The sequence below is a fragment of the Carya illinoinensis genome, chromosome 3 (assembly GCF_018687715.1).
Source record: "Carya illinoinensis cultivar Pawnee chromosome 3, C.illinoinensisPawnee_v1, whole genome shotgun sequence".
Taxonomy (NCBI): domain Eukaryota; kingdom Viridiplantae; phylum Streptophyta; class Magnoliopsida; order Fagales; family Juglandaceae; genus Carya; species Carya illinoinensis.
Genome location: NC_056754.1, coordinates 613,742 through 637,174, shown reverse-complemented (window position 1 = coordinate 637,174; position 23,433 = coordinate 613,742). Strand labels below are relative to the sequence as shown.

The following is a 23,433-nucleotide window of genomic DNA, read 5'->3' as shown; positions in this document are numbered from 1 at the left end:
AATCGCATTCAAAGTCTTTCAAAAACAAAAAAAAAAAAAAATTGTAGAGCGCTACACCATATATATATAGAAAAAATTTAATTACAAATACAATTACGTACTAATATGTATATCAATCTAATGTGATTGATTAAAAAATAAATTTTATTAAAAATAATATTAATTTAAATTTTAAATATAAAAAAATCAGTATTAATCTACATATTAATACCTTATTTTGTTTCCACTTAACAAAACTCATATATATATATATATATATATAATTAAAAGAATGCATCAACAAAATATTAAAAAAAATAAACAAATAAGAATTTAATCAACCCATTAATATTAACTCATACATCAGTCAATGCTTGCGGTTGTGGACCTCTATGGTCTCTTCCTGGCAGTCGACGCGGGATTCCCTTCGAATAGCTTGTCAATGCAGTCTTCGATATCTTCAGGTTGGAACTTCACGTACTTCTCCGTTTGTCTCCCAGCTTGCAAGTATTGCGAGAATCTTCCTAAGAACGATCGGTACGCCGGAATCACCACCGCCGATATCGACACCCGAAGCTCCGACTGAAGTTGCTCGTCGCTGACCACCCAGGTACTCTGCGTCTTGTGTATCTCGTCGAACATCTGGTTGAAGCTCTTGAATCTCTCCTTCAGAACCGGCTTCACCACCTTCCCGTTTACGTTCAACCCCTCGTGGTTCAGACAGCCCAATAGCTTATTCCACGTCTCTCTTTGGTAGTTCTTGTGGTACTGCCTCATATCCGACGACCGCTTGCGGCACCAGGTGTCGCCCATTAACCCGTGGATCTCCGCGGACCCTTTTATCTTCTGTAGGATGTACCGCCCGTTGTTCATCATGAAGATGTTGCTCAAAGCCACGTCCTTATACAGCTTAGCCTTTCCTTCCAGATTGGAGTCCAACAATTCCATCACTCTCATCAACTGCGCCGAAAATGGGGACCGAGACTGGGTTTCGTTCTGATTATTTAGACTCTGCGTTTCATCCTCCAAGTACTGTGGTCTGTCAATCGAGTCAGCACGTTCGATCTTAGAATGCTCTCTGAAGACTTGCTCCAAGGTGTCCTTGTACTCGCATGCGTATTTTAGGTAATTCATCGAGTAGCGAGTCAGGGGGTGGACCGCTCCTCCTGGTACCGGAGTTTTCCCCGTGTCGAACTTGATCGAGTTCTCGAGATCGCAGAACATAAGTATCGCCGTCTCTCCCAGACGGCAACGTGCTAAGTTTATCTCCGTCTTGAGGTCATCCCCGCACTCACCTTCAAACAGGGATTCCATAGACGGCATCAGATCTCGCAAGTTCTCGTACATGTCGAGGAACTTGAACAGCTTCTCCGCCGATCGCTGCTTCGTCATTGCCACGCCTTCGGCGAAGTCAAGAAGCTGTATGAGCACGCCGCGAGTGAGATTGCCAAAGAGGCTGGCGGAGATGGAGGGATGGTCCGAGAAGACCGCCTCGGCTAGGGTCTTCTCTCCGGAGAAGTACAGGGTGGCGCATTGCTTGAAGGCTTTGATCCACGTGGCGATCTCTCGCTCTAGCGACTCCCATTGCATTCTCTGGACCTCGTCGATGCTGTGCTTCTCGAACCCTAGCTGCTTGTGCAAGCTCTCTTCCAACTCGTTGCTCCTCGCCGCCATGTAAACCTGGAAACACTCAGATTCGTAGCCACCCGATATCATCTCCTTCGCCATTTTGTTCATACTTGACACGACATCGTCGGGGTACCCCGGGAAGTTGATCATGTCTCCGGTTGATTCAGATTCCATCTGTAGGTGCTGATCTTGCCTCCCTTTCGTATCGGACTCGGTGGTCCGAGATTCTTCTAGGAGAAACCGGAATTCCTCCTCCAGAAACGACATGGCTCGCTGGTGAATGCCTCCGATGCGATTGAATATCTGAGAGCCGTGAGAGTCCAATTTCAATTGACGGAGGGATTTGGTCAGGTTGGATATACGATGCACAGCTTCAAGAAACGACAAGTCCTCGTCCGGATCACCCCACTGGGCTGCTCCCTCAAGCTTTGAAAGCTTGGCTTCCACGAGATGATCCAAGAACGTCTCGATCAACTCGTGAGGGATTTGTACGGGGACGACGTTTTCGTTTTCATTGTCGTCATCTGTATTAGAGGGGAGAGACGAGAGAAACTCATCGATATTCTCGGAAATCTTCAGGTACTCGAGATGGGGATCGGACACGGGACCTGAAGATGCGGTCACTTCTCCTTGGACAATCTCCTCATCATCTACATTGCGGTCGTCCTCTCCGACGTTCTCCTTTGGAAGTCGATCGGTCTGATCAGAGGATGGATTTGCATCAAAAACAGCCTCCGTGTCCTCGCGGCCACAGCTGGGGGAATTTTCTGGAAGGTTGGTCTCCATCGTTGTGGATTACGTACGTACTACGATGTGAGTCGTTAGGCAAAGGATTGGGCCGGAGAAAGATAGATGCGGGGACGGAGGAGAATTATTCGAATAATATTTATTTTCATTTTTATGTTTAAGTTTCTATTTCGGTTTTGTTTTAGTTTTTCGGGGGGATTGAAATGGTCGTCGTTGCAGAGAGATGGGCGAGAGGGAGGTGGGAATGTACGGACGTGAAATCACGTAGGAGATGATGGATACGAGGGAGAGCGGAAGAGTCGCTGACTCGCTTTCGCATATTTTTTTTTGTTTTCCTTTGTTTGCTGAAATGGGCCCGTTATGAATAGTGTATTTCGTTTACGGACTCAAAATCCGGCCCATTCACGAGGAGCTCGTCTTGTCTTGTCGGCGTTCGTTCAAATCGGAATTGTGTGGGTGATGTTCACAGAAAACTTAAGCGTCTCTCTTCTCTTCAAAGTTCCAGATCCCCATCTATCAACTCAGCCAGGACTCGAGCTCAGCTCATGCTCAAACTCATACTGATACTCATGCTCAATTTGCAAATTACTTGAACAGATAACAAAGCATGAGGTCTAACTATTCTTCCGGTGGATATAGAAGGAGACGAGTGTCCTTACGTTCATGTCTGATTCTGTGTGCCCTTTGTATTGCTTTTTTGCTATTGATGCTCGCTCTGAGACCTGTTGGTGATCCTCCCCTGGATGTTGATTTCCCCTCTCTTTCTCTTCGTGTCGTTGGCGGTGAGGCGGATATTCCGAAACCGGATCGGAGTGCAGGAAACAGAGCTGGGGAGTCGCCGAAAAAGTGCGCCACGGTTGAAGAGATGGGAGAGCTCTTTCACGGAGGGTTCTGGAAGGAAAGTCTCCGAGTCAGAACGATTATCCGGGAACACTTCGATTTAAATGGTACTTACTTTGTTCTTCCTCCTCTTTTTACCCCTTGCTATTTTTCATTTCTATGTGATGGCTAGACTCTCGCTTTTTTTGGTTTCCAAGAAACTTATAATTACCGTACCAATGATATTAACGACATCTTGAGCGGTTCATATGCGGATATCGAGTCGTATTGCATACTTGCATACATTTGAACTTGATTGACAGTAACATTATAGTTTGTCCTTTTATTGCCGGATTTGTATAACGTTGGTAAAAGCATATTTCGAAAAGCTTGTATTTGCCTACCTAGTCCAAGTTTTACTCACTCTATTGTTACAAGTGAATGACGAGACGTCAGATTTTGTGAATAAGATCGTGAAATGAAGAGGATACCGCATTGGAGTTCTTGAAGTTTTAATTAAATAATCAGATTTACCACTTAAAATATATATTAGTTTGACACGATAAAAATAAGGATCTTGTACTTAAAAATTTAAGTTCATCCTATATAGGTGTTTCCTCTTGTATACCATCTTGTGTACTGGGGCTGTGCCTATTATATTAATACAATCGTTTACTTATAAATAAATAAAGAACAGATTTTCTGAACGATTCACATTGTAAATTTAAGAATTAGTTACCATCAAGAATCTACAGAAATCCTAGCCCTGTTACAAGGACCCCGTATGATGCTATGATAAAGGGGTTAGAGGAACTCAAAAGAGGTATGGATGGGTGGATAAATCTGAGTGCTTCCTACTTTTTCACAAGGAATCAGAGTAAGATCACGACATCTGAGTTAATGAGTAAGATCATGACATCTGAGTTAATCATCTCATTTAAATTAATCTCTAATCACGATATAGAATTATCCTGCTTTAGCTGTGGCTATCATCATGTATGTGGAATTTTTAAGGATAAGATCTAATAATGGTTCCCTTCAAAATGGTAATACCTTGTTAGATTCCATTTTTGCCATCATCTTCGGATTAATAGTCTCCTGCCATGGGTACTTTATTCAGCATAATGATCTCATTAAAAGTATGCACGGAAGAATTGTGGGTGAAAATCAGACAAAGCCTCAAGAGCACATTGATTTCTATGCTTCTTCTAAGAGAAAATTTATTTGATTTTCTTCAATAACATATTGTACATCTTCTGCCAGAAAAGAAACTGTTTTCATCCAATTCGATATGTTTATGCTTCAGATAGTATCAGGTTCCCTTTTTGCGTTTTCTTAACTTGAATACAAAATTCTCTTGCATTTATTATAATCCCTAAATACCAATCCAGCAATTTTTTGTAATTTCATTACTTCTCATTGAGTGCAATGGTTCAGAGGCATGGCATTTCTATGTTCTAAAATGGTGCTTTCTTGAGATTCACTTGTGGGAGTCAGACGGTCACATGATTACTTTTATCTCAGGGGCCTCAAGAGTCCGAGTTCTTCCTCCAGAGCAGTTCTGCAGACATGGTTTTGTGTTGGGGAAATCATCTGAAGCAGGTTTTGGGAATGAAATGTACAAGGTCCTAACTGCTGCAACATTGAGCATAATGTTGAACCGGTCCTTGATCATCGGGCAAACCAGGCATATTGGTCTTTTCTCAAGCCTTTCTGTTTTGTGTTATAGAGTTGTCTTTATTATCCTCCCTGGTTACCACATGAATTCTCGAAAGCTAATGCTATGGGTTGTGCCCTTATTGTCACTTTCATATAGTGTTATGGCTTCAAGTGTTGTACCTCAAGGTGTTCATTTTAGGCACCATGTATGCTTTTAACTTTGTACAGTTTAACCAGTTAACTGGGATGGTGTATTCAAACAGAGGGTAAAGCTCTTAATTTGCCTTAGATGTGTTTTACTGTGTTCTGTTCACTTTCTGGGGTTTTTTCTTCTTCTTCTTCTTGAGCCTTCATTTGGAATAGCATATACATCCCAGGACAAAGTTGGATATATAGAATATGTAAATGCAGTCATATCAATGCATTTCATTGATCTGATCATCTCTTTGCTTCGTTTTTCAGGGGTAAATATCCTTTTGGGGATTACATTTCTTACTCCAACCTCACCTTTACCTTGAAAGAAGTCAAGCATTTATGGAGACGCAACGGTTGTGAGAGGATGTATAGAAGGCATCTGATAATGAGGACTGATGATTTTTTGAAGCCATCTGAAACGAATGTCCTCTGTAGCAATTGGAGGAAATGGAAACAACCAATAATCTGGTAAATATTTTTGGTACTAATCTACCACTCATGGTTTGCTATCATCACTTGATCATGAACGTCAATGCTGCAGGTTCCAAGATACCACAGATGCTATGGCAGCTCAATTTTTCTTGAAGAACATACACCCTGAGATGAGGAATGCTGCTTCTAATTTATTTGGACAGCCAGAACTTCTCCAATCTCGGGCTAATGTGTTTGGGGAGCTGATGAGAGCTCTGATATCTCCTACAAAAGATGTTGAGGAAGCAGTCAATTGGGTAATTGGCAGGGGGGTGGATCCTGATATCTCATTGCACATGCGGATGCTTACAAATAGGTATTGCAACTTACAATCAATTCCTTGACCAGGGCCACTTACAGCTTAAAGATTTCGCCCCTGTTGGGTGGGTTGGCTTAAATCTGAGGTTCAGTTACAGTGTATTTGCATGTGCCTGTTTGCATATATGCTTAATGATTTACGACTGAGCTCCACATCATAGTTATCCGGTGTAATTCACTTCACATCACTGGATACAACCTAGAGCTGAGTAAGAGATTGAACCCTTACTAGAAGGAATAGTTCCTTAAACAGCGGTCCACATATTTGCTTCAAATAGACAATGGATATTTCATTGAGTTTAACTATTATCAAACACCAACATCTAGTTTTCCTGTGTTGCTTCCGTGAGAGTGCATGTGGAACTCCCTTGGATTTGAACTTTTTTAATCCTTTCCCTTGAAGGGGAAAAACATTAAGAAAAAAGAAAAGAAAAGATGCATTCTCTTGGTAGGAGTCATAAAAGACTTGTTTAAGAAAAGTTTGGAGTCATCAAAGAATGTCTAATTAATGAAAATCTTAAGTTTCTCTCTTCATACATTTTAAAACCCATAATATATAAAATGCTCCAGAAAAAGTGTGTGCCCATACATAGGCATGCTTTCACTCTTTGAATGGACATGATTAAAATGCTATGTATCGTCCAATCTGTTCAAATGTAAGATTTCAGTTGATTATTGATTCAGGTTCTTGCATTCTTTATTTCAGGTCTGTGAGAGCGGTATGGGCAGCATTGAATTGTGTGAGAAAAGCCATGCGCATGCAACACCTCACGTCAAGACCAAAAGTGGTTTTAGTGTCAGATAGCCCGTCTCTTATAAAAGTTATCACACCACATTTGAGTGTATTTGCGGAGGTAATTTGATCTGTGTACCAATCATAAAGCCTACACATCGCTCTTGACATCAATCTTGACCCCTTCCCCCATTCCAAAAAGAAAAAAGAAAACTAAGTCCAGTAAAGTGTATACATGTCTTGTTACTTGTGTAACCGTCACAACTTAAATATGCATTGGAACTTTCATCACATTGTTCAACACCACCTCCAAGTTGAGGCCTACTTCTTTACACTTGTAGCTAGTTTGACTTGCCTTTAAACCCATGGTTACACCTTGCAAATTTCGAAGATTCTCATATAATTGTATTTCATCTGTTCTTTTCACAGGTACTTCATTTTGATTTTGAGCTTTTCAAAGGAAATATATCCAGTGATGATAAAGGGTTGCATAATTTAGATTTTAGAGTGAAGGATTGGGGCCCCGCACCTAGATGGGTTGCATTTGTTGACTTCTTTCTTGCATCACGTGCTAAGTATGCTGTTATCTCTGGGGCTCACAGGCGCGTTGGGACTACCTATGCTCAGTTAGCAGCAGCGCTGGCTGCAGCATACGGTCTTGGTATTTCTCAGCCCGTCATTCGTTGATCTTTATATCGATATATATATGCATGCAATCGGATCTTATTTTCTGTCAAGTATTAAAACAGTTAATCATTATCTTTCAGGCGATAATTCTACTAGTTCAAGTTTTTCATTCTTAAGCAGCTTCCAAGGTAATTTGTTAACGGAAGGTTTGAGGCTTCAGGTTGGGTGGGGACATGTCTGGAGCAGATTTGCTGGTTTGTTGAGTTGTCGTCACCAGCCCAGTCAATGTGCTTTCACACCGCTTCTGCCTCCAGCTTGGTGGGATGGACTATGGCAGTCCCCCATTCCACGGGATATTCGAAGGTTGGCTGCATATGGTGTCCAATTATCGGGTTTTGGAACAATTGATGAAGATTATCTCCTGTCTTTCTGTAAGTCAAGAAAACCTGTCGTGAGAACCATCCCATTCGTACTGTAATTGTTGAGTTGTAACTTTTATTATTATTATTATTAATTATTATTATTTTTGTTTAGCCATTGCAACTTTGACGATGAGAAATAGAATTTCCACTTCACTATTGAGGACCTAAATTTGTTTGTTTCTCAAACTTATCACACGAGCACTAGAAAACATGTATGGGAATTGAGTAATGAGTATAGCAAAACACTACTATGCCGCCCGCTTGGTACCGTTCAAATGTACCACTCAGTATATATAATTTTTTTTTTTACTTAATGATTAAGCAAGTAATTTTTAATGTATTGGTATATTTTTTTATTTTTTAAAAATATTTAAAAAATATAAATAATAAATAAATAAATAATTGAATTTGGCTTGAGACGGCACGCTGGGCGGCACATTTTCTGAATGCGTTCTTTGCATATTAATGGACATCATTTGCTTTACGAAATCTTCACCTCTCACAACTCGCATGCATGTAATTGCCTATTATGTAGGGTCATCTTATTGCTGCGAGTAACATTAAATATAGTTACGAAGTACACAAACATTTCATAAGGAAATAAATCATCCCAATATCGCAAGATAGCTACAAATTAATGTCACAACTCAACAATACTAAATTTAGCAGATTGCGTTTTCAATTTGTAGCACTAAAAACATACAAATAATGGCACGTAATTATCAGTGACAATGACAAAAGTTGGACTTGTTTTATTTTTTCTTGGACAGGTGATAACGTCAGGTTTATATGTCAAAAACCTTTTAAAGTCATTGACGTTCTATCGAAACATCGTGGCTTCGTCGTGCATATATAATAATCTAGGAAAACGTGCGTTCAGAAGAGGGAAGCACCACCATTGCCGTATTCATTCGTTTACACAAGAGAGGTTTGCACTCGCGTTATCCAACTGGAGCCCTGCAAAACTGTGTCATTCTTCTCCGTTATCTCAACGTAGCAAGTGTGATTGTTGTGACTCTTTTTTTTCAATGTTACCTAATATATATTCGTGGATCTTGTTTTTTATCAAAACGTTCACGTTCTGTTTTGTTTTGTTATCTTCAGGAAATAAAGAATGGGTTGCCCTTGCTTTTGGTTGTGCAAGAAAGGGGAGGGGTCAAAGCTGAAGGTCGAGAAGGTCAGAGAGGTTAAGGATAATCGCAAGCCGCCTGCAGAAAATGTTCCTCCATCGTCTTCTAGTTAGTGATCTCTTTGATTAATATGCAAATCTTTTCGTTTCTTCCCATCACGTTTCTTTCTAATGGTTTAGCGTCAGGTCCCTTAATCATTCTTTTCTTTCTTGATCTTATTTGGATTTACTGGGCTTGTATATGAATAAGGATGCATGATTACTTCAAAGAAACCACAAGATAAAAAGAATGGGAAATCTGTATAACTCATTATAATTGACACTAATTCGAAGATTACACCTTTGGAGTTAGGCTTTCCAGGATCATGAAGCTTTTTCTTACGTTGTCAAGGGATTAAAGAGTATCGAAACAAAGACATCAAAAGCAACTTTATCCTAGGGATAGTAGTTATTCATCTCAGTTGTTTTGGAAATTCTGAATAAAACACTGATTGGATATGCATATTTTTTATCAGTAGAGTGGAGATGATTGGTTCTTGAAGCTTTAATTCTGGATCTCGAACAAAGCTCTTCTCCAAGCACACTAACTATAAGGTGACAAAACCCAGACTTAAAAACTCAGGCATCCATTAATCATATTTACACATGAAACACTTTCTTTAGAGGATACAATCACTTTCTTTTGCCATTTCCCTCTAGTGCCAACGTGTTGCAACCCCAAGTTGTTCCTCTTTGTTTCTAGTAATACCTCTTCCTGGCCTGGGGCCTGTTCTCTTTTGAATCCATTCATAGATCATGAGTTTGGATAAAAGCCAATCACTCGTTTTCAGGCGAATTACAAAAGCATTATTGAATTATATTCCAAAATCAGTGACTAAAATATCAACAATACTGATTATAGATATAAATTTTGGGGGGGGGGGGGGGGGGGGGGGGGAACACAGAACATGATTTGATTGTGATTTTAGCTTGTAGGACCATGATTTATTTTTTAAAGAGCCAAAAAGATTTTGGAAATATGTTGAGTCAAATTGACATGATAAAGTCTTCCCTGTACTTAAAGATGTGCTTCTGCTTGTTTATGGAAATTGTAGAAGTCAATGTGCTTGGCTCAAAATCCAACAATGAATCAAGACTGCAATTGTACGATACAAAAGTTGAGTCAAATAATCCTGCCAAGCCACCAACATTCACCTATCGAGAGCTTGCAACTGCAACAAAAAACTTTAGGGCTGAAAGTTTCATTGGAGAAGGTGGATTTGGGGTTGTGTACAAGGGGAAGTTAGATAGCATTGGTCAGGTAAAATTTCTTGGATGATATGCTTCTTGTTCTGGACCACATTCTCTTTAAAGAGTGAGCAAATTTTTTATTTTCTCCATATCCAATCTTGTTCCATGGTTGATCTATTCTTTTTAATTATTATAATTACTTTTACATGAGGAAGGTGGTGTTAATTAGCAGGTTGTAGCTATTAAGAAGCTTGACCATTCAGGTCTCCAAGGGGACTCAGAGTTTCTGGTGGAAGTTCTCATGCTCACTCTTATGCGTCACCCTAACCTCGTTACTTTGTATGGTTACTGTGCTGAAGGGAACCAGCGTCTTCTTGTATATGAATACATGCCCTTAGGATCCTTGGAAGAACACCTCCATGGTAATATTTTAGATGCCTGTGGTTTTGGTTTTATCAATCAAAATATTGTTTTTTTTTTAATTTTTTATGTGTCCACCGAATAAAAAAACCTAGGCTACATTTACACTGGGATAACACGAGAGAGTTTAAGCTACATTTACAGTAGAGCAGCTGTAAAGACATTGTGACACTTCTACAAACCAATGTAGTCCAATTCTTACATGCATATAAGTGGGGGAAGATTGTAATTAACATTTCTTGTATTCTGCTGAACTGTGTCACTCATCATTTCTTGATTACCTATTTTTCGACTGATGATCCTATGATTCTCTGCAGATCTTCCACCAGATAAGGAGCCTTTAGACTGGAACACGAGGATGATGATTGCTGCTGGTGCAGCCAAAGGATTGGAATTTCTGCACCATCAAGCACAACCTCCCGTTATATTCAGGGACTTGAAATCATCTAATATATTATTGGGTGAGGGCTTCCACCCAAAACTTTCTGATTTTGGGCTTGCAAAGTTTGGTCCAAGTGGTGATAAGTCGCATGTCTCCACCAGGGTGATGGGCACCCAAGGTTACTGTGCCCCTGAATATGCTACAAGTGGAAAATTGACAATGAAATCTGACATCTACAGTTTTGGGGTAGTTTTGTTGGAGTTGATTACCGGACGTAAAGCACTTGATGTCAGCCGTGGCCGTGATCGACAACTTGTTGAGTGGGTAATTCCCTTGATGGCCATCTCGATTTCTATCAGTTTGCTAAGAGAATTAAATTTTGTTTTAGATTCTCAGAGGAAAATGTTAATTGCACTTTCTATTTAGAGCAGTCTGTCAGTAAAATCAGCATAGCTACATGCGCATGCCTGAGGAAGTAATCACCATTATAAAAAAAATTGCATGGCAATGGAAAATTTCCAACTGATTACGATGAGTGAATATGGATGGTATCATTGCATTCAGTCGCATATTTGATCTTTCTCCAGAGGACTACATGATCTATTGATCTTTTCTTGTCTGCTTGATGCCTATGTTCATCTGTTGAGTGAAGTCTAATTGGTTTGTGCCACTGAGTTTATATATTCTGTCAATTAGAGGCCATGATAAATAATAAAAAAATTTGTATAGCATCATTAGTTGCAAACCTGCTGCTTTAACCGTATTCATCTTGGAGTTTCCCGTCCCTAAAGCTTACTGTGGTATTATCCATTTAGTTTCTATATATATGTCCATATTAGTTTTGGGCAGTTCTCTAACGACACACAAAATATTTATTTTTAAACTCATAAGGTGTCTCAATTATTTGCATTCCTTGTGTATTTAGGCACGTCCTATATTCAATGAACGCAATAAATATGTGCAATTAGCAGATCCATTGCTGAGAGGTCAGTTCTCGGAATCTGTGTTGAAGAAGGCAGTAGATGTGGCAATCTTGTGTCTCCAAGAAAAGGCCAATAATCGGCCTTCCATGCAGGATGTGGTGGCTGCCTTGAATTACCTGGTGTCCCAAAAGTATAGCACAAATAAGGTTATCAAGGATGATATTAAGGGCACTGAAGATAACTCTCCAAATGAAATACATATGTTGGACAAGGACATAAAAAGGGAGCAAGCTGTTGCAGAGGCCAGGAGTTGGGGAGAGACTTGCAGAGAAAAACGACGTCAAAATGCACAGACTTGTCCTGATGGCTTATAAATGCAGTTGATCCTGAGCCTCCATATGTAATTTTAGTGAGGAAAAAAACAAGAAAAAAAAAAAAAAACAGAGAGGGGGAGAGAGATTGATGGTCTAGAGTGGTAGAGGAACATGATAAAGCATTGCTGAAAGGCTGAAACTATTGCTTTTTTTAAAAGATCTCTCTCTCTCTCTCTCTCTCTCTCTCTCTCTCTACATACATACATATAGATCTTTCGTCAGATTTATCAGTAAGCTCATACAATGATTGCCGATCTGATCTCTAGTAGATGTAGGCGATGTTCTTAACCCTTCGCCATGTTTGTGTAATTCCCAATCAACTAAGTACTTCAACTGCAAGCTGTCAAAATGATGCATTGCTTTTAAACATATATAAAGGAATCAGATTCTTCCTTTAGCACATCATGTCTTTTAATCGACACTCTTTGTGGGAAAGTTTCAAAGTAGTGGAGATTAGGAATGTTCTGATCTGCCATTTTATGACGTTACAAGTTTTCCAGCTTGTTTAGAGCCAGCCAGTACTTGCGATGTTATATGATAATAATCGCTTGTATTGCGTAAACACATGCATGACATGTCGGCACTCATGATATTGTATCATGCATGGCCTCTAAATTAAAATATGAATCACATCAGAAAATTCTACAAACTGCTGCTGCTGCTGCAGCATGCATGAAACTAGTCGGGTTGACGTAGCAATTACCACCTACCTGAGTACGACCTAATCTATATTAATATTCTGCTTTTATTTATTTATTTATAAAACTCACCAATCCATTCAATGCAGCTAGCCGCCTCTCTCTCTCTCTCTCTCTCTCTCTCTCTCTCTCTCTCTCTCTCTCTCTCTCTCTATATATATATATATATAAACAAAAGTAGTACGTGGTCATGTATAGACAGCAACCTAATATTGAACTTCCAAGTTTATGTTGACGTAATAGAAAAGTATTAACTAAAAGATTACAAATGAAATAGGCAAAGTTTATGTTGAAGTCGGCTACCCCTACAAATTACATTTAAAAATATTACAAATCACATATTTAAGACTGCAATCAAATTAGTTGTCGAGATAGCATGAGATGGTTTTAGATGAAAGATGGAAATTGAATAAAATATTATTAAAAAGTATCTTTTAATATTATTATTATTTTAAAATTTAAAAAAATTAAATTATTTATTATATTTTAAAAAATTATAATAAAAAGATAAAATAAAATAAAACACTTTTCGAATTCACGGGAATTTGTTATCCACTAACCAACAAATTATTGGGACGTTGCTTTTGATATATACTATGTTTGTCAACACCCTGATCTTCTGTTAACTATCTCAATCTAGACGGAAACGGAGTGAGATAAACCTGTGGGGTCAAATAAAAATTTAAAAATTCAAATATTGAGAGCAAAGGCTGTAATTTCATATGGATTATTTAACATTTACAAATTTGAATAACATAATTTATGAATTTTACACTATTAAATGGTTTTTTCTTTTTAATCATAAATCAAAACATTAAATATATTAAAATTTATATACTATAATTATATATCTCCAAATTATTTGCAATATTTTCAAAGAAAAAAAGTAAAAGGACAAGGCTGTCTAGTCCTTCTATCTCACGGCCCAATTGCATTCCCCCACGTCACACCTTCCCTGCTGCAAGTACCCAAGTAAAGCTCCCTACACCCAAATCATCGCCATCGAAGCATCTCCCCTCTCTCTACCCAAACCCTCTCTCGCTGCCACCAGCCTACCCCTCATGTTCTGTCGGCGAATCTCCAAAAACTAGCCGTTTTGCTCGCCGGACTATGACGTGTCTATGGCCCCGACTTCCCAACCATAGAAGCGAGCAATTGGAGTTCGTTGCTTCCCCTCCTTAGTTTTATGCATTTTAAAAGAAACCTTAGCTGAGAGGCCGAAAGAGATATATACATATACCTATATATACACACACTATGTACGTGGTTCCTCCACCTCAGAGATCCGATCCGGAATCCGGATCCACTGATTTACGCATTTACCAAGCTTGGAAAGGCAGCAATGTAAGTTTTCCAGTTCAATTGCCCTACGATTTTATTTCAGTTTTTTTTTATTACTTTGAATGTGTATATTACTTTGTTCATCGTTTTTGTTATTGTTATTACTATTTTTAGTTTTCGTATATTATCATTTTTTTTTCTTTTGTAAGGATCTTTGGATTAAATTTCTGATCGTTGTTATTAGTCAAAAAGCGCGTTTTTCTTTCCTTTTTATAATTTAGAACCCGAGTGAATTATTTCCTCACTATTTCTTAAAATGAAAAATAAATATTACCCTTGAGAGTTGAGAGCATAAGGCCCTTTGCTTTAGTGCTTCTGTTTTGGAAAACTAAGGGTGTGTGTTTAGCACTTTTAGACTGATTTCAGTCGCACTTTTTTTTTTTTTTTTTTAGTAAGTATTTCTGCCACACTTCCAAATAAAAAACCACGGAACTTTATCTTAGATGTTACCAAATGCTGAACAGATCATCTCATATTATTCTCTCAGTCAGCGGTTATTGAACTACCAATTTTTTTGCCTCAATGTGTATAATTATATATTTCACATCAACAAGTACATGAATAGCGAGAAAGCAAAGCCTTATTTTCAGAAAGATAACTAAAGAGAACAGAGAAAAAGCTAGCGTGCATGCGCGCTTGATTGATTCTATTTTAGCATATGGCTGTTGGACCACGCTGGTGAGGTGTGGCTCCAGTTGTGCCTTTGAGGTTATTGGGCGTCCATAATTTCTTTTAAGTTGTTCCTTAGAGCAAGGAAGGTCTTTTTGTGACGATATTGTATGAGATTGATGAACCTATTAATGTTTTAGATAATCTATTAGTAAGTACCTAACATTGATCTATACATGGTATTTGGGTTTGATTGATTTTCCATTTACTCGCAATGCTGAGTTGAGACTACGCAGAACACTTTTAGGAGATAAGGAAGATATCCATTACTCATGATCCTCGCCATTATTTGGTTCATTGAAACCATTTCAAATGGTTCCTTTCAAATAATATGAATTTTCGAGCCTTGTAAATTCTTGAATCCGGAAACTTCAATTATGTTCTCGAGAGTCTCTAATCATGTTTTCCACCTCCATTTAGCTTTACAAAGCCATTTTGTTCATCTCATGGCATTTTTTAAGAGTTTAGTGGCATGGGTAGGCTTGGGTTTCCATTTATCAAAAGAAAAAGGTAGGTTTGGTACACGAAATGGTTATTCCAATTCCTTTAATTGGAATGTCCATTTCTATAGGCATTCATATTCTTTTGTTTGGTGATGATAGATAAGTTTTATATGGGAATTAAAGGAAATAATAAGATAAAAAAACAAATCACTGTTTTTTGCCGAGATTGGTGCAACCACCCCAGGGCCTTGGGGTTGGAAAACACTAGCCCCAATTTCCACTCTAGGTTGGTTTGGATCTGAATTCTGAATTGTGTTTGACCACACCCACCACTTTGTAGGGGTGGCCTCCTCCCAAATATTGGAGATTTTTTTAAACTTCTAGAGTTTATTTTAAAAAAATTGCATTTGTTGCCCTGAAGGAATGGTATCACTCTCACTTTTCAGAGGAATAGGTATTCCTCATTTTGAGAAATGGCTATTCCCTTTGCAATAGCTATTTTTCAAAAAGCCTAAACAAACTATGGAATAGGAATACCTATTCCATTTTAGGGGCGTAATTTGTGAAACAAACATGTTCTTGGCATTATTAAATGATTCAAATTTTCAGCCAGGGCCATTCTCTATTTTGGTCTTTTGTTTTGGGGGGAGTGGGTGAGGGTTAATCGAAGTGCTGTCGATATTTTAGTTTTGACTCTTGAAACTGTTTTCAGATGTGATATAAAAATAATTCTATGCTTCTACTGAAGTATCTGTTGTTTCATTTCTCTTTTGCAGATATTTTTCCTTCAGGGAAGGTTCATATTTGGACCTGATGTAAGATCGCTGGGATTTACCATATTCCTTATTGTTGCTCCAGTCGCAGTTTTCTGTGTCTTTGTTGCCAGAAAACTGATGAATGATTTTTCACATCACTTGGGAATATCTATAATGGTTGTTGCTGTTGTGTACACAGCATATGTGAGCTATCTCTCTCTCTCTCTCTCTCACAAACACACACACAGTTTTTGCCTTCTTTTACAGTTTTGTTGTCTTCCAAAATTTTTTATGTTCTATTACATATCATAAGGACCAGTCTGCTTTTGGATTTCTTCATACTCGTGAGATAGATTTAAATTCTCCTAACTGAATAGCTTTGTTAACTTTTCAATATATGATTTATTTTCCCATTTTAGCAGCAAGTATTTTGTCTGTTCGCTTGACCATGGACCGGCGGGTACCTTGTCACAAGAGAAAGTGACTAATTATTTTCTTTCATCTTTTGGTTTGGTCTTGCACAGGCAAGTTTTATATTTGCTACACTTTTAACAATATTTTTTATACGCACATTCAACTTTTCAAGCAAATCACACTCCTCCCTCTATCTTACAAATAATAAATAATGGATATAGTTAGCACTCCTTTGTATGCCGGGCCTCCAAAGGGCACACAACAACTTAAGATGCTTCCCAGGGCACTACTAACCTCTAAATACCGAGGACTAACAGACTTTTGGCATACAGAATACTTAGCTGATTTAATTCTTTATTTTTCAGGTATTAGTTCTTCTTCTGCTGACCTCTGGAAGAGATCCTGGTATAATTCCACGCAATGCGCACCCTCCAGAGCCTGAAGGCTTTGATGGGAGTGTTGAAGTTGGGGCTGGCCAAACTCCACAGTTGCGTTTGTCTCGCATTAAGGAAGTAGAGGTTAATGGGATGGTTGTAAAGATAAAATACTGTGACACCTGCATGCTTTATAGACCTCCTCGCTGCTCGCACTGCTCAATTTGCAATAACTGTGTGGAGCGATTTGACCACCACTGCCCATGGGTTGGGCAGTGTATTGGGCTGGTAAGCAATCTGTTCCCTGATGTCATGTCATTTTTATATTTCCCTTTTCTGAAAATCTATTTTATCTTTATTAAGTAATTTTTTTTTGGGCAGTGGAGTAGCACTGATAGAGCACAGGCATCATTTGTTTTCATAGGAGTTGCTCTAATAAATCATAGCATCATTTGTTCATGGATGGGTAGTTTTTTGTAATAGTTTGGGATAGAGATGGTTTACTTATCATAAAAAGGGTTTGGGAGATAGGTGGTTGTATTTTGTTTATTTTCAAAATTTCTCTTCTTAGTAAAGGGATATAATTATGTGGACACAAATTAAATGAGCTCAATATGCATCCTATGAGGTAGCCAGATTTGAATCCAAACACCACCTCAATGATGTAGGGCTGACAAGAGCTGAAGCTCATCTGGTTACTTGTCTGCATCTGACGACTGTTGATTCTGCTTGCAGCGAAATTATCGATTCTTCTTCATGTTCGTCTTCTCAACAACCCTTCTTTGTGTATATGTCTTTGCATTCTGCTGGGTCTACATAAGAAGGATCATGGGAGGAGAGCATACCACTATCTGGAAAGCAATGGTCAAAACACCGGCCTCCATTGTGCTAATAGTTTACACTTTCATATGCATGTGGTTTGTTGGTGGCCTTACTGCCTTCCATTTATATCTCATCAGCACGAATCAGGTGAGATACCCGATAATTCTTCATGTCACAGTCCCTTAGTGTTGAGCTTATGCATGCCTTGTTAGTAAAGACATGTTTCTATTTATCTGTCATTTTTGCAGACTACTTACGAAAATTTCAGATATCGATATGATCTACGAAGTAATCCTTATAACAAAGGTGTGGTGGAGAACATCAAGGAAATATTTTATACCAGCATTGCCCCGTCCAAGAACAATTTCAGAGCAAAGGTGCCGAGAGAACCTGGGTTACCTGCTAGGTCAGTGGGTGGGGGTTTTATGAGTCCAAACATGGGGAAAGCTGTGGAGGACATTGAAATGGGCAGGAAAACTGTGTGGGGAGAGATGGGTGCTGGGGTAGATCATTGTGAAGGGCAGCTTGGCAACAATGAACGCGTGAACATAAAGGATGGCGAATTAGGTGAAATCTCTTCAGATGTAAGGATGATGGTAGAGGACCCTGGGGAGCGATCCGCTATACATCCCCGGCGATCCAGTTGGGGAAGGAAAAGTGGAAGCTGGGAAATGTCACCTGAAGTTCTTGCTTTGGCAGCTAGGGTTGGGGAACCAAATCGTAATGGTGGGAGTAGCAGCGGTGGCTTGACAACTGAGAACCGACATTCATAGTTAATAGGGACAGATCAACTGGACTTAAAAAAATGAAATTGAATTTGATTTGGTTGGTATGGAGTGCGCTCATTGAGGTTTTAGCGATTGGTCACTGAACTCGCGCGTTAAGATTATGTGCAATATTTGTGGGGGGGGGGGGGGGTTGGAACTTCGCTAGATTGGGGAGGGGGGTTGGTCAACTCTGGTTTGGCCTTTGTGATTTTAGGAAGTAATGGTGTGTTGTTGGTGTGAGTGAGCTCTCCGTCAGTCGTGATTTTGTAATACATTTGTGGAGTTAGTTAGCAGCTAATCGTATTGCATTTGTGGAAACTAGGTTGTATATTGTTATGGACTTTGATGTGTCTGACCAGGGAAAAAAAAAAAAAAAACTCTGTTTTCTTCAACTTTTAAAAGAAATATGTTTTAAATCCCAAAATAATTTTTCATCTAATTACAGGTGGGTCTCATTTTTCCAAAACTTTTTATTAAAATCTTTATCCTACAAAGTAATTAATGTAAAATTTCAATTATTGAAAAAGAAAAATCCGTTGTCTCATTAAAGTTTTGTAAACAAGACAATCAAAAACTGATCATTCAAGTAGTTTAAATTTCTCGGATCCATTATAATTTTTAAAAAAATCAAAAAATAATTCATTTTTAGCATATTTATGTGAAAGATTTTCATATTATCATGTGTTGAGCGTGTTAAAAATAAAATTTAAAATAATTTTTCGTTGAAGATTTTAAGAATTCTTTAGCAGGCCGTATGTGGTTGCAGGTTGGTCCAAGTAAGAATCTCAGTATTTCAGTTTTTGGTTGTTTCAAAGTACAGTCAGTGTCCAATGTCCATGAAAATTATTTACCGTTCATAAAAACAATACAATGCTGCCATGTTTTATTCTTTTTCAAACCCGACATTTCTTCTATCCCCGAAACGTTAAAATCGACATTTCATACATATTGAAATCACAACAGCTGTTGCGTTTCGAGTGTGCGGAATGAGTTTGACCTCGTGGATCCCAAGTCATCAGTAAATTTTGTAATAATATCTGTGTGTGTCGGACTGAGGAGCTTACAGCCCAGTCAAATGTCAATACAACGCCTGCACCGATAAAGTCAAAGTGGATGTTACCTTGCCATTTGTCTGTCTTGTCTGTCTTCGTTTTTTCTCTTTTTTTTTTTCTTTTTTTTTCTTTTCCTTTTTCAATGATGTTAAAAATGCTGTCTTATTTATAACTTGTTTTTATATCTCAGGGAGTGTTACCATTTATGTAATCCGATCAAATCTAGAACGGTGCAAAATGTCATGACCACCCCCTCCCCTGAGCCGAACTGGATTTGGCTCTCACTGCTAGAAAACTCTGCTATATTGAGAAAAATATTTAGTACAATTAAAAACTGTTAAGAGTCGCTTAAATTAAAAATTAAAAAATAAAAAAAAATAAAAAAAGAAAAGGAGCCTGTTAAAAGCTTCCTTTTTTTTTTAATCGCTTGGACCTCCATTTTGACATTTTTTACTTAACTTTTATTTCTTCCTCACAGTCTCACAGATGACATTAAGTATTACTCCATGAGATGCTCTGTCCTGAAAGACAAGAGTCCTATGCCAATGTAGGAGTGAGAAATCAGGCGAAGTAGGTGGGTTCCTTGATTTTGTCTCAGATTCCTGGGGTTTAGTTCATTTCCTTAACTCTTTCTTTGTGTTTGTATCTTCTGTTTTTTTTTTTTCTTTTTTTGTTGTCAGTTGCTAAGCTATTTTAGTTTTCTTTTGTCCCTTTGGGATGATTAGTTGTTTCTTTAAACAGGTCTTTATACTGTTCCTTTTTTCTTTCCTCGCCCTTTTAGGATAATGGGAATGGAACGGATTCATGCGGGTTTGATTGGTTTGTTGTGGATTGGTTTTTCATGGCAGATATGTATAAAAATCAGCTACAGGAACTGGCACAGAGAAGCTGTTTCAACCTTCCTTCTTATGCCTGCATCAGACAAGGGCCTGATCATGCACCAAGATTCAAAGCTTCTGTGAATTTCAACGGCGAGATCTTTGAAAGCCCGAGTTATTGCACCACATTAAGACAGGCAGAGCATGCAGCTGCTGAAGTAGCTCTCAATGTCCTGTCCACGAGAGGCCCTGCAAGGTCTCTAACTGCAAGAGTTCTTGTAAGTTTCTCTGGTAACGAGCTCTCTAATGTACTTTGATTTTTATTTTTGCTCTTTTGTTGACTGTTTGGTTGGTTGGCTTGAGATACAAGCATACCCATTCGTCTCTTCTTTAGTTTTCCTCATTTTATTTCCTCCATTGTAAAATCCCATGAAGGATGAAACTGGGATTTACAAGAACCTCCTTCAAGAAACTGCTCATAGAGCTGGACTAAACCTTCCTGTATATACCACTGTAAGATCGGGTCCTGGTCATGTCCCAGTATTCACTTGTACCGTTGAGCTTGCTGGTATGAATTTTACTGGTGAGCCAGCCAAAACGAAGAAGCAAGCAGAGAAGAATGCTGCAATTGCAGCTTGGTCTGCCCTTAAAAAAAGTAAGTTCTTATTTCATTTGTAGCTTTTTTAATTATTATTAATTATTGAGATTTCCCATATCAAGTACATGTCATTGCACATCTTCCTGCAGTGCCAAACTTGGTTTCTTTCGCTAATAGAGAAGCAGATATTAGTGAAGAACAGGATCCGGCAGTTGTGGCAAGGGTTCTGTCAAATTTCAGTCCCAAAGATGAATGCAAACATACAAGGAGGAGGGATCAGAACCAAACAAAGAGGAGAATGGTCAGGGCTCATAGAGACATAAGTTGGGGTTCTTCATCCTCGTCTAGTAACCATATGCAGAAACAGCCATGGAGGCTTATGGATCTGTTTATGGACTCTGTCCCAGAAGGTCCACTTAAAAAGCAGAACAGTTTTGTATCTCTTCTGCCTCCTCCCCCACCTAGAACAGCTTCAAAGATATTACCACCAAATTCACCTAGAGACAGTCCATATCCTTATCCATCAAATAGGCCCATTCCAGTAAAAGTCAGGGGTAGATCACAAATTATTACTCCTCCAATTGAAGAGCATCAAAGGGACGAAGAAGAGTGGCTCGGAGGGAAATCAAATGTAATTAAGAAACCTACAGAAATTGAAGGTCCAAGCAATTCAAATTCAAGTTCTGCCCACGGGGCAAGTTCAATATACAGGCAATTTCCTCTGTCCAGTACAGGGACGATGGCGGCTATAATGCTTGGAGACACCGCTCAACATGAACAAAGCCTCATCACAACAAGGCCTTTCGGTTCGCAAGATCCATCTAGATTGGCAACAGCTCCAATCAAGGCACCCAGTAATGGCGCCCACATGGCCGGGACTATGTACACTGGACGGTTCAGTCCTCACAGGATTGCCCCAGCAGTTAATATCAGATCAGTGATCCCAGTTTGTGCAGCACCGCCACCAATTATCCGACCTTCAAATCCCCCAACAGTAAAAGAAACTTCACCTTCAGCTCTACGTCCTTCTACTTCAATATTGCCCACACCAACAGGAGAAGGGCTCTCATCAGCTAGCTCGAAGTTGAACAAGCCACAGTTGGGCGAAACTCAGCTCGGTTCTGAGTTCAACAAACTACAGTTATGAGGTACACAAAGTGATAATCGTATTATACAGTCTGCCTAAGCATTTTCTGTCACTTGTTTTACGTTATTGGTTGTTATCTAAACTTTAGGTATTGGCCCTTCGAAACCATAGTTTTGTCTCATGGGTCTAGGGTGAGATTTTGTAAAGGATGATGATATAATATAATTTTCACCTTGACGTGTATTTACTGCACAAAGAAATCCAGAGAGAGAGAGAGAGAGAGAGCAATAAATGAGATCTGGAGGAATGGGTTGCAGGAGATAAGAGAGGGAGAGAAAAAGTGAGGGTAGAGTTGGGGGGCAGATGGGGGTAGCAATGAAGGCAGTCTGAAGAGGGCGAACGGACAATTTCAGCGATAAAGGCAAGAAATTAAGGTGCCCTCAGAAATATTTAATGGTCCTGTCTTCACCATTAATGCTCTCCTCTTGCAAATACACGCACATAGAGAGCCTCTCTTTCCTCCCTCTCATCTTCTTCCTTTCATTTATTAGCCTCTCCTCTTTTGTTTTTTTTTTTTTGTTTTTTTTTTAAATTGGGGTGGTTGGGTTAGTTTCTCCTCTCTAATGGTTCATTATTAAACCGACTCCCACCCCCCTCCCTCTACGGACTCGGGGTTTTTCAACTATATATTTGAATGAAAAGTAGCCGTTAAGTGAAATGGTTAATGACGAACAAATGAGGCGGATCTGCAATCGTAGCTGTCCAATGTTATATGTTGGGCCTGGCCCATCTTATGAAAGAGAAAAAGTGTAGACGGCATTGGAATTGTAAGTCTAAAATAAAACTTTAACGTGCTCTTTTATTATAATATAGATTTTTAAGTTAGATTAATTCACATTAAACTAGTTATCTTAAATTTAAATAATGATATAATATTAATTATTTTAATAATTTTTTTAATATTTTACAAATACATTTCATATATTAATTAATAATTTCATTAAAAAATAATAATATTATTTTTCAATTATATTTTCGCTCAACTTAATTATTCAATAAATATATTTTACCAATCATTTATCTAACAATCACATATACAATCATACTAACATTTCTTCTACCCAAGATTTATATTTAGAATTGTGGTTTTAGATTTACATTATAAAGAAAGAAATTATTTGAAGGAAGATTTCTATTTTTAAGATAAAATAATATTTGATCATGGTACAATTCCTGATCATAGATGGAGAGCACCTAAAACTTACTGTAGTTGATATGTAAAAATTTTCAATTTTTGCTAAGCCAATACAGATTTTTATCATATTTCTCTTTAATTTACATTTGGAGCCATTGTCAATGCTCTAACCCTTTGTACTGTGCGGTTTTGTAATTAGAACATCAAGTTAGCTAGGTAGGTGGACCTTTTGCCTCTACCTAACCTAACCAATGTTGACAGCTCACAATGGGTCTCCTCCATTTCATTAATGGCACGTGCCTATTTCTTTTAACCATTGGTATTTTAATTATGCAACGAGGAG

At 38.5% G+C, this 23,433-nt stretch overlaps 5 protein-coding genes across 11 annotated transcripts; 4 read left to right on the top strand and 1 right to left on the bottom strand.

Annotated features, from left to right (window-relative positions):
• Positions 1-287: 287 nt before the first annotated feature.
• Positions 288-2,397, bottom strand: LOC122302247 (exocyst complex component EXO70B1). The gene has a single exon (XM_043113417.1). The coding sequence runs from the start codon at positions 2,392-2,394 to the stop codon at positions 370-372; it is 2,025 nt and encodes a 674-aa protein (XP_042969351.1). The 5' UTR covers positions 2,395-2,397; the 3' UTR covers positions 288-369.
• Positions 2,398-2,962: 565 nt separating this feature from the next.
• On the top strand, positions 2,963-7,768 carry LOC122302248. The gene is made up of 7 exons (XM_043113418.1): positions 2,963-3,302; positions 4,699-4,861; positions 5,296-5,496; positions 5,570-5,815; positions 6,524-6,671; positions 6,980-7,211; positions 7,318-7,768. Exons 1-7 carry the CDS (start codon positions 2,963-2,965, stop codon positions 7,653-7,655), a joined length of 1,668 nt encoding a protein of 555 aa, XP_042969352.1. The 3' UTR covers positions 7,656-7,768.
• Positions 7,769-8,375: 607 nt separating this feature from the next.
• On the top strand, positions 8,376-12,219 carry LOC122302252 (serine/threonine-protein kinase PBS1-like). Of its 5 annotated transcripts, none has more exons than XM_043113424.1 (6): positions 8,376-8,527; positions 8,704-8,837; positions 9,823-10,028; positions 10,191-10,380; positions 10,696-11,084; positions 11,686-12,219. In XM_043113424.1, exons 2-6 carry the CDS (start codon positions 8,714-8,716, stop codon positions 12,055-12,057), a joined length of 1,281 nt encoding a protein of 426 aa, XP_042969358.1. In that variant the 5' UTR covers positions 8,376-8,527; positions 8,704-8,713; the 3' UTR covers positions 12,058-12,219. The 5 variants fall into 5 exon arrangements, with proteins under 5 accessions (XP_042969358.1, XP_042969359.1, XP_042969357.1 ...); XM_043113425.1 differs by having other exon boundaries at positions 8,376-8,592; XM_043113423.1 differs by having other exon boundaries at positions 8,376-8,599.
• A 1,500-nt stretch (positions 12,220-13,719) lies between these two features.
• LOC122302251 (probable protein S-acyltransferase 7) lies at positions 13,720-18,658 on the top strand. The gene is made up of 5 exons (XM_043113422.1): positions 13,720-14,099; positions 15,985-16,167; positions 16,743-17,039; positions 17,487-17,720; positions 17,822-18,658. Exons 1-5 carry the CDS (start codon positions 14,013-14,015, stop codon positions 18,344-18,346), a joined length of 1,326 nt encoding a protein of 441 aa, XP_042969356.1. The 5' UTR covers positions 13,720-14,012; the 3' UTR covers positions 18,347-18,658.
• A 1,148-nt stretch (positions 18,659-19,806) lies between these two features.
• LOC122302249 (double-stranded RNA-binding protein 5) lies at positions 19,807-22,138 on the top strand. Of its 3 annotated transcripts, XM_043113420.1 has the most exons (4): positions 19,807-19,966; positions 20,241-20,488; positions 20,646-20,865; positions 20,958-22,138. In XM_043113420.1, the coding sequence occupies exons 2-4, from the start codon at positions 20,243-20,245 to the stop codon at positions 21,953-21,955; spliced, it is 1,464 nt and encodes a 487-aa protein (XP_042969354.1). In that variant the 5' UTR covers positions 19,807-19,966; positions 20,241-20,242; the 3' UTR covers positions 21,956-22,138. The 3 variants fall into 3 exon arrangements, with proteins under 3 accessions (XP_042969354.1, XP_042969355.1, XP_042969353.1); XM_043113421.1 differs by lacking the exon at positions 19,807-19,966 and having other exon boundaries at positions 19,986-20,488; positions 20,994-22,138; XM_043113419.1 differs by lacking the exon at positions 19,807-19,966 and having other exon boundaries at positions 19,988-20,488.
• The last annotated feature ends 1,295 nt before the right edge of the window (positions 22,139-23,433 follow it).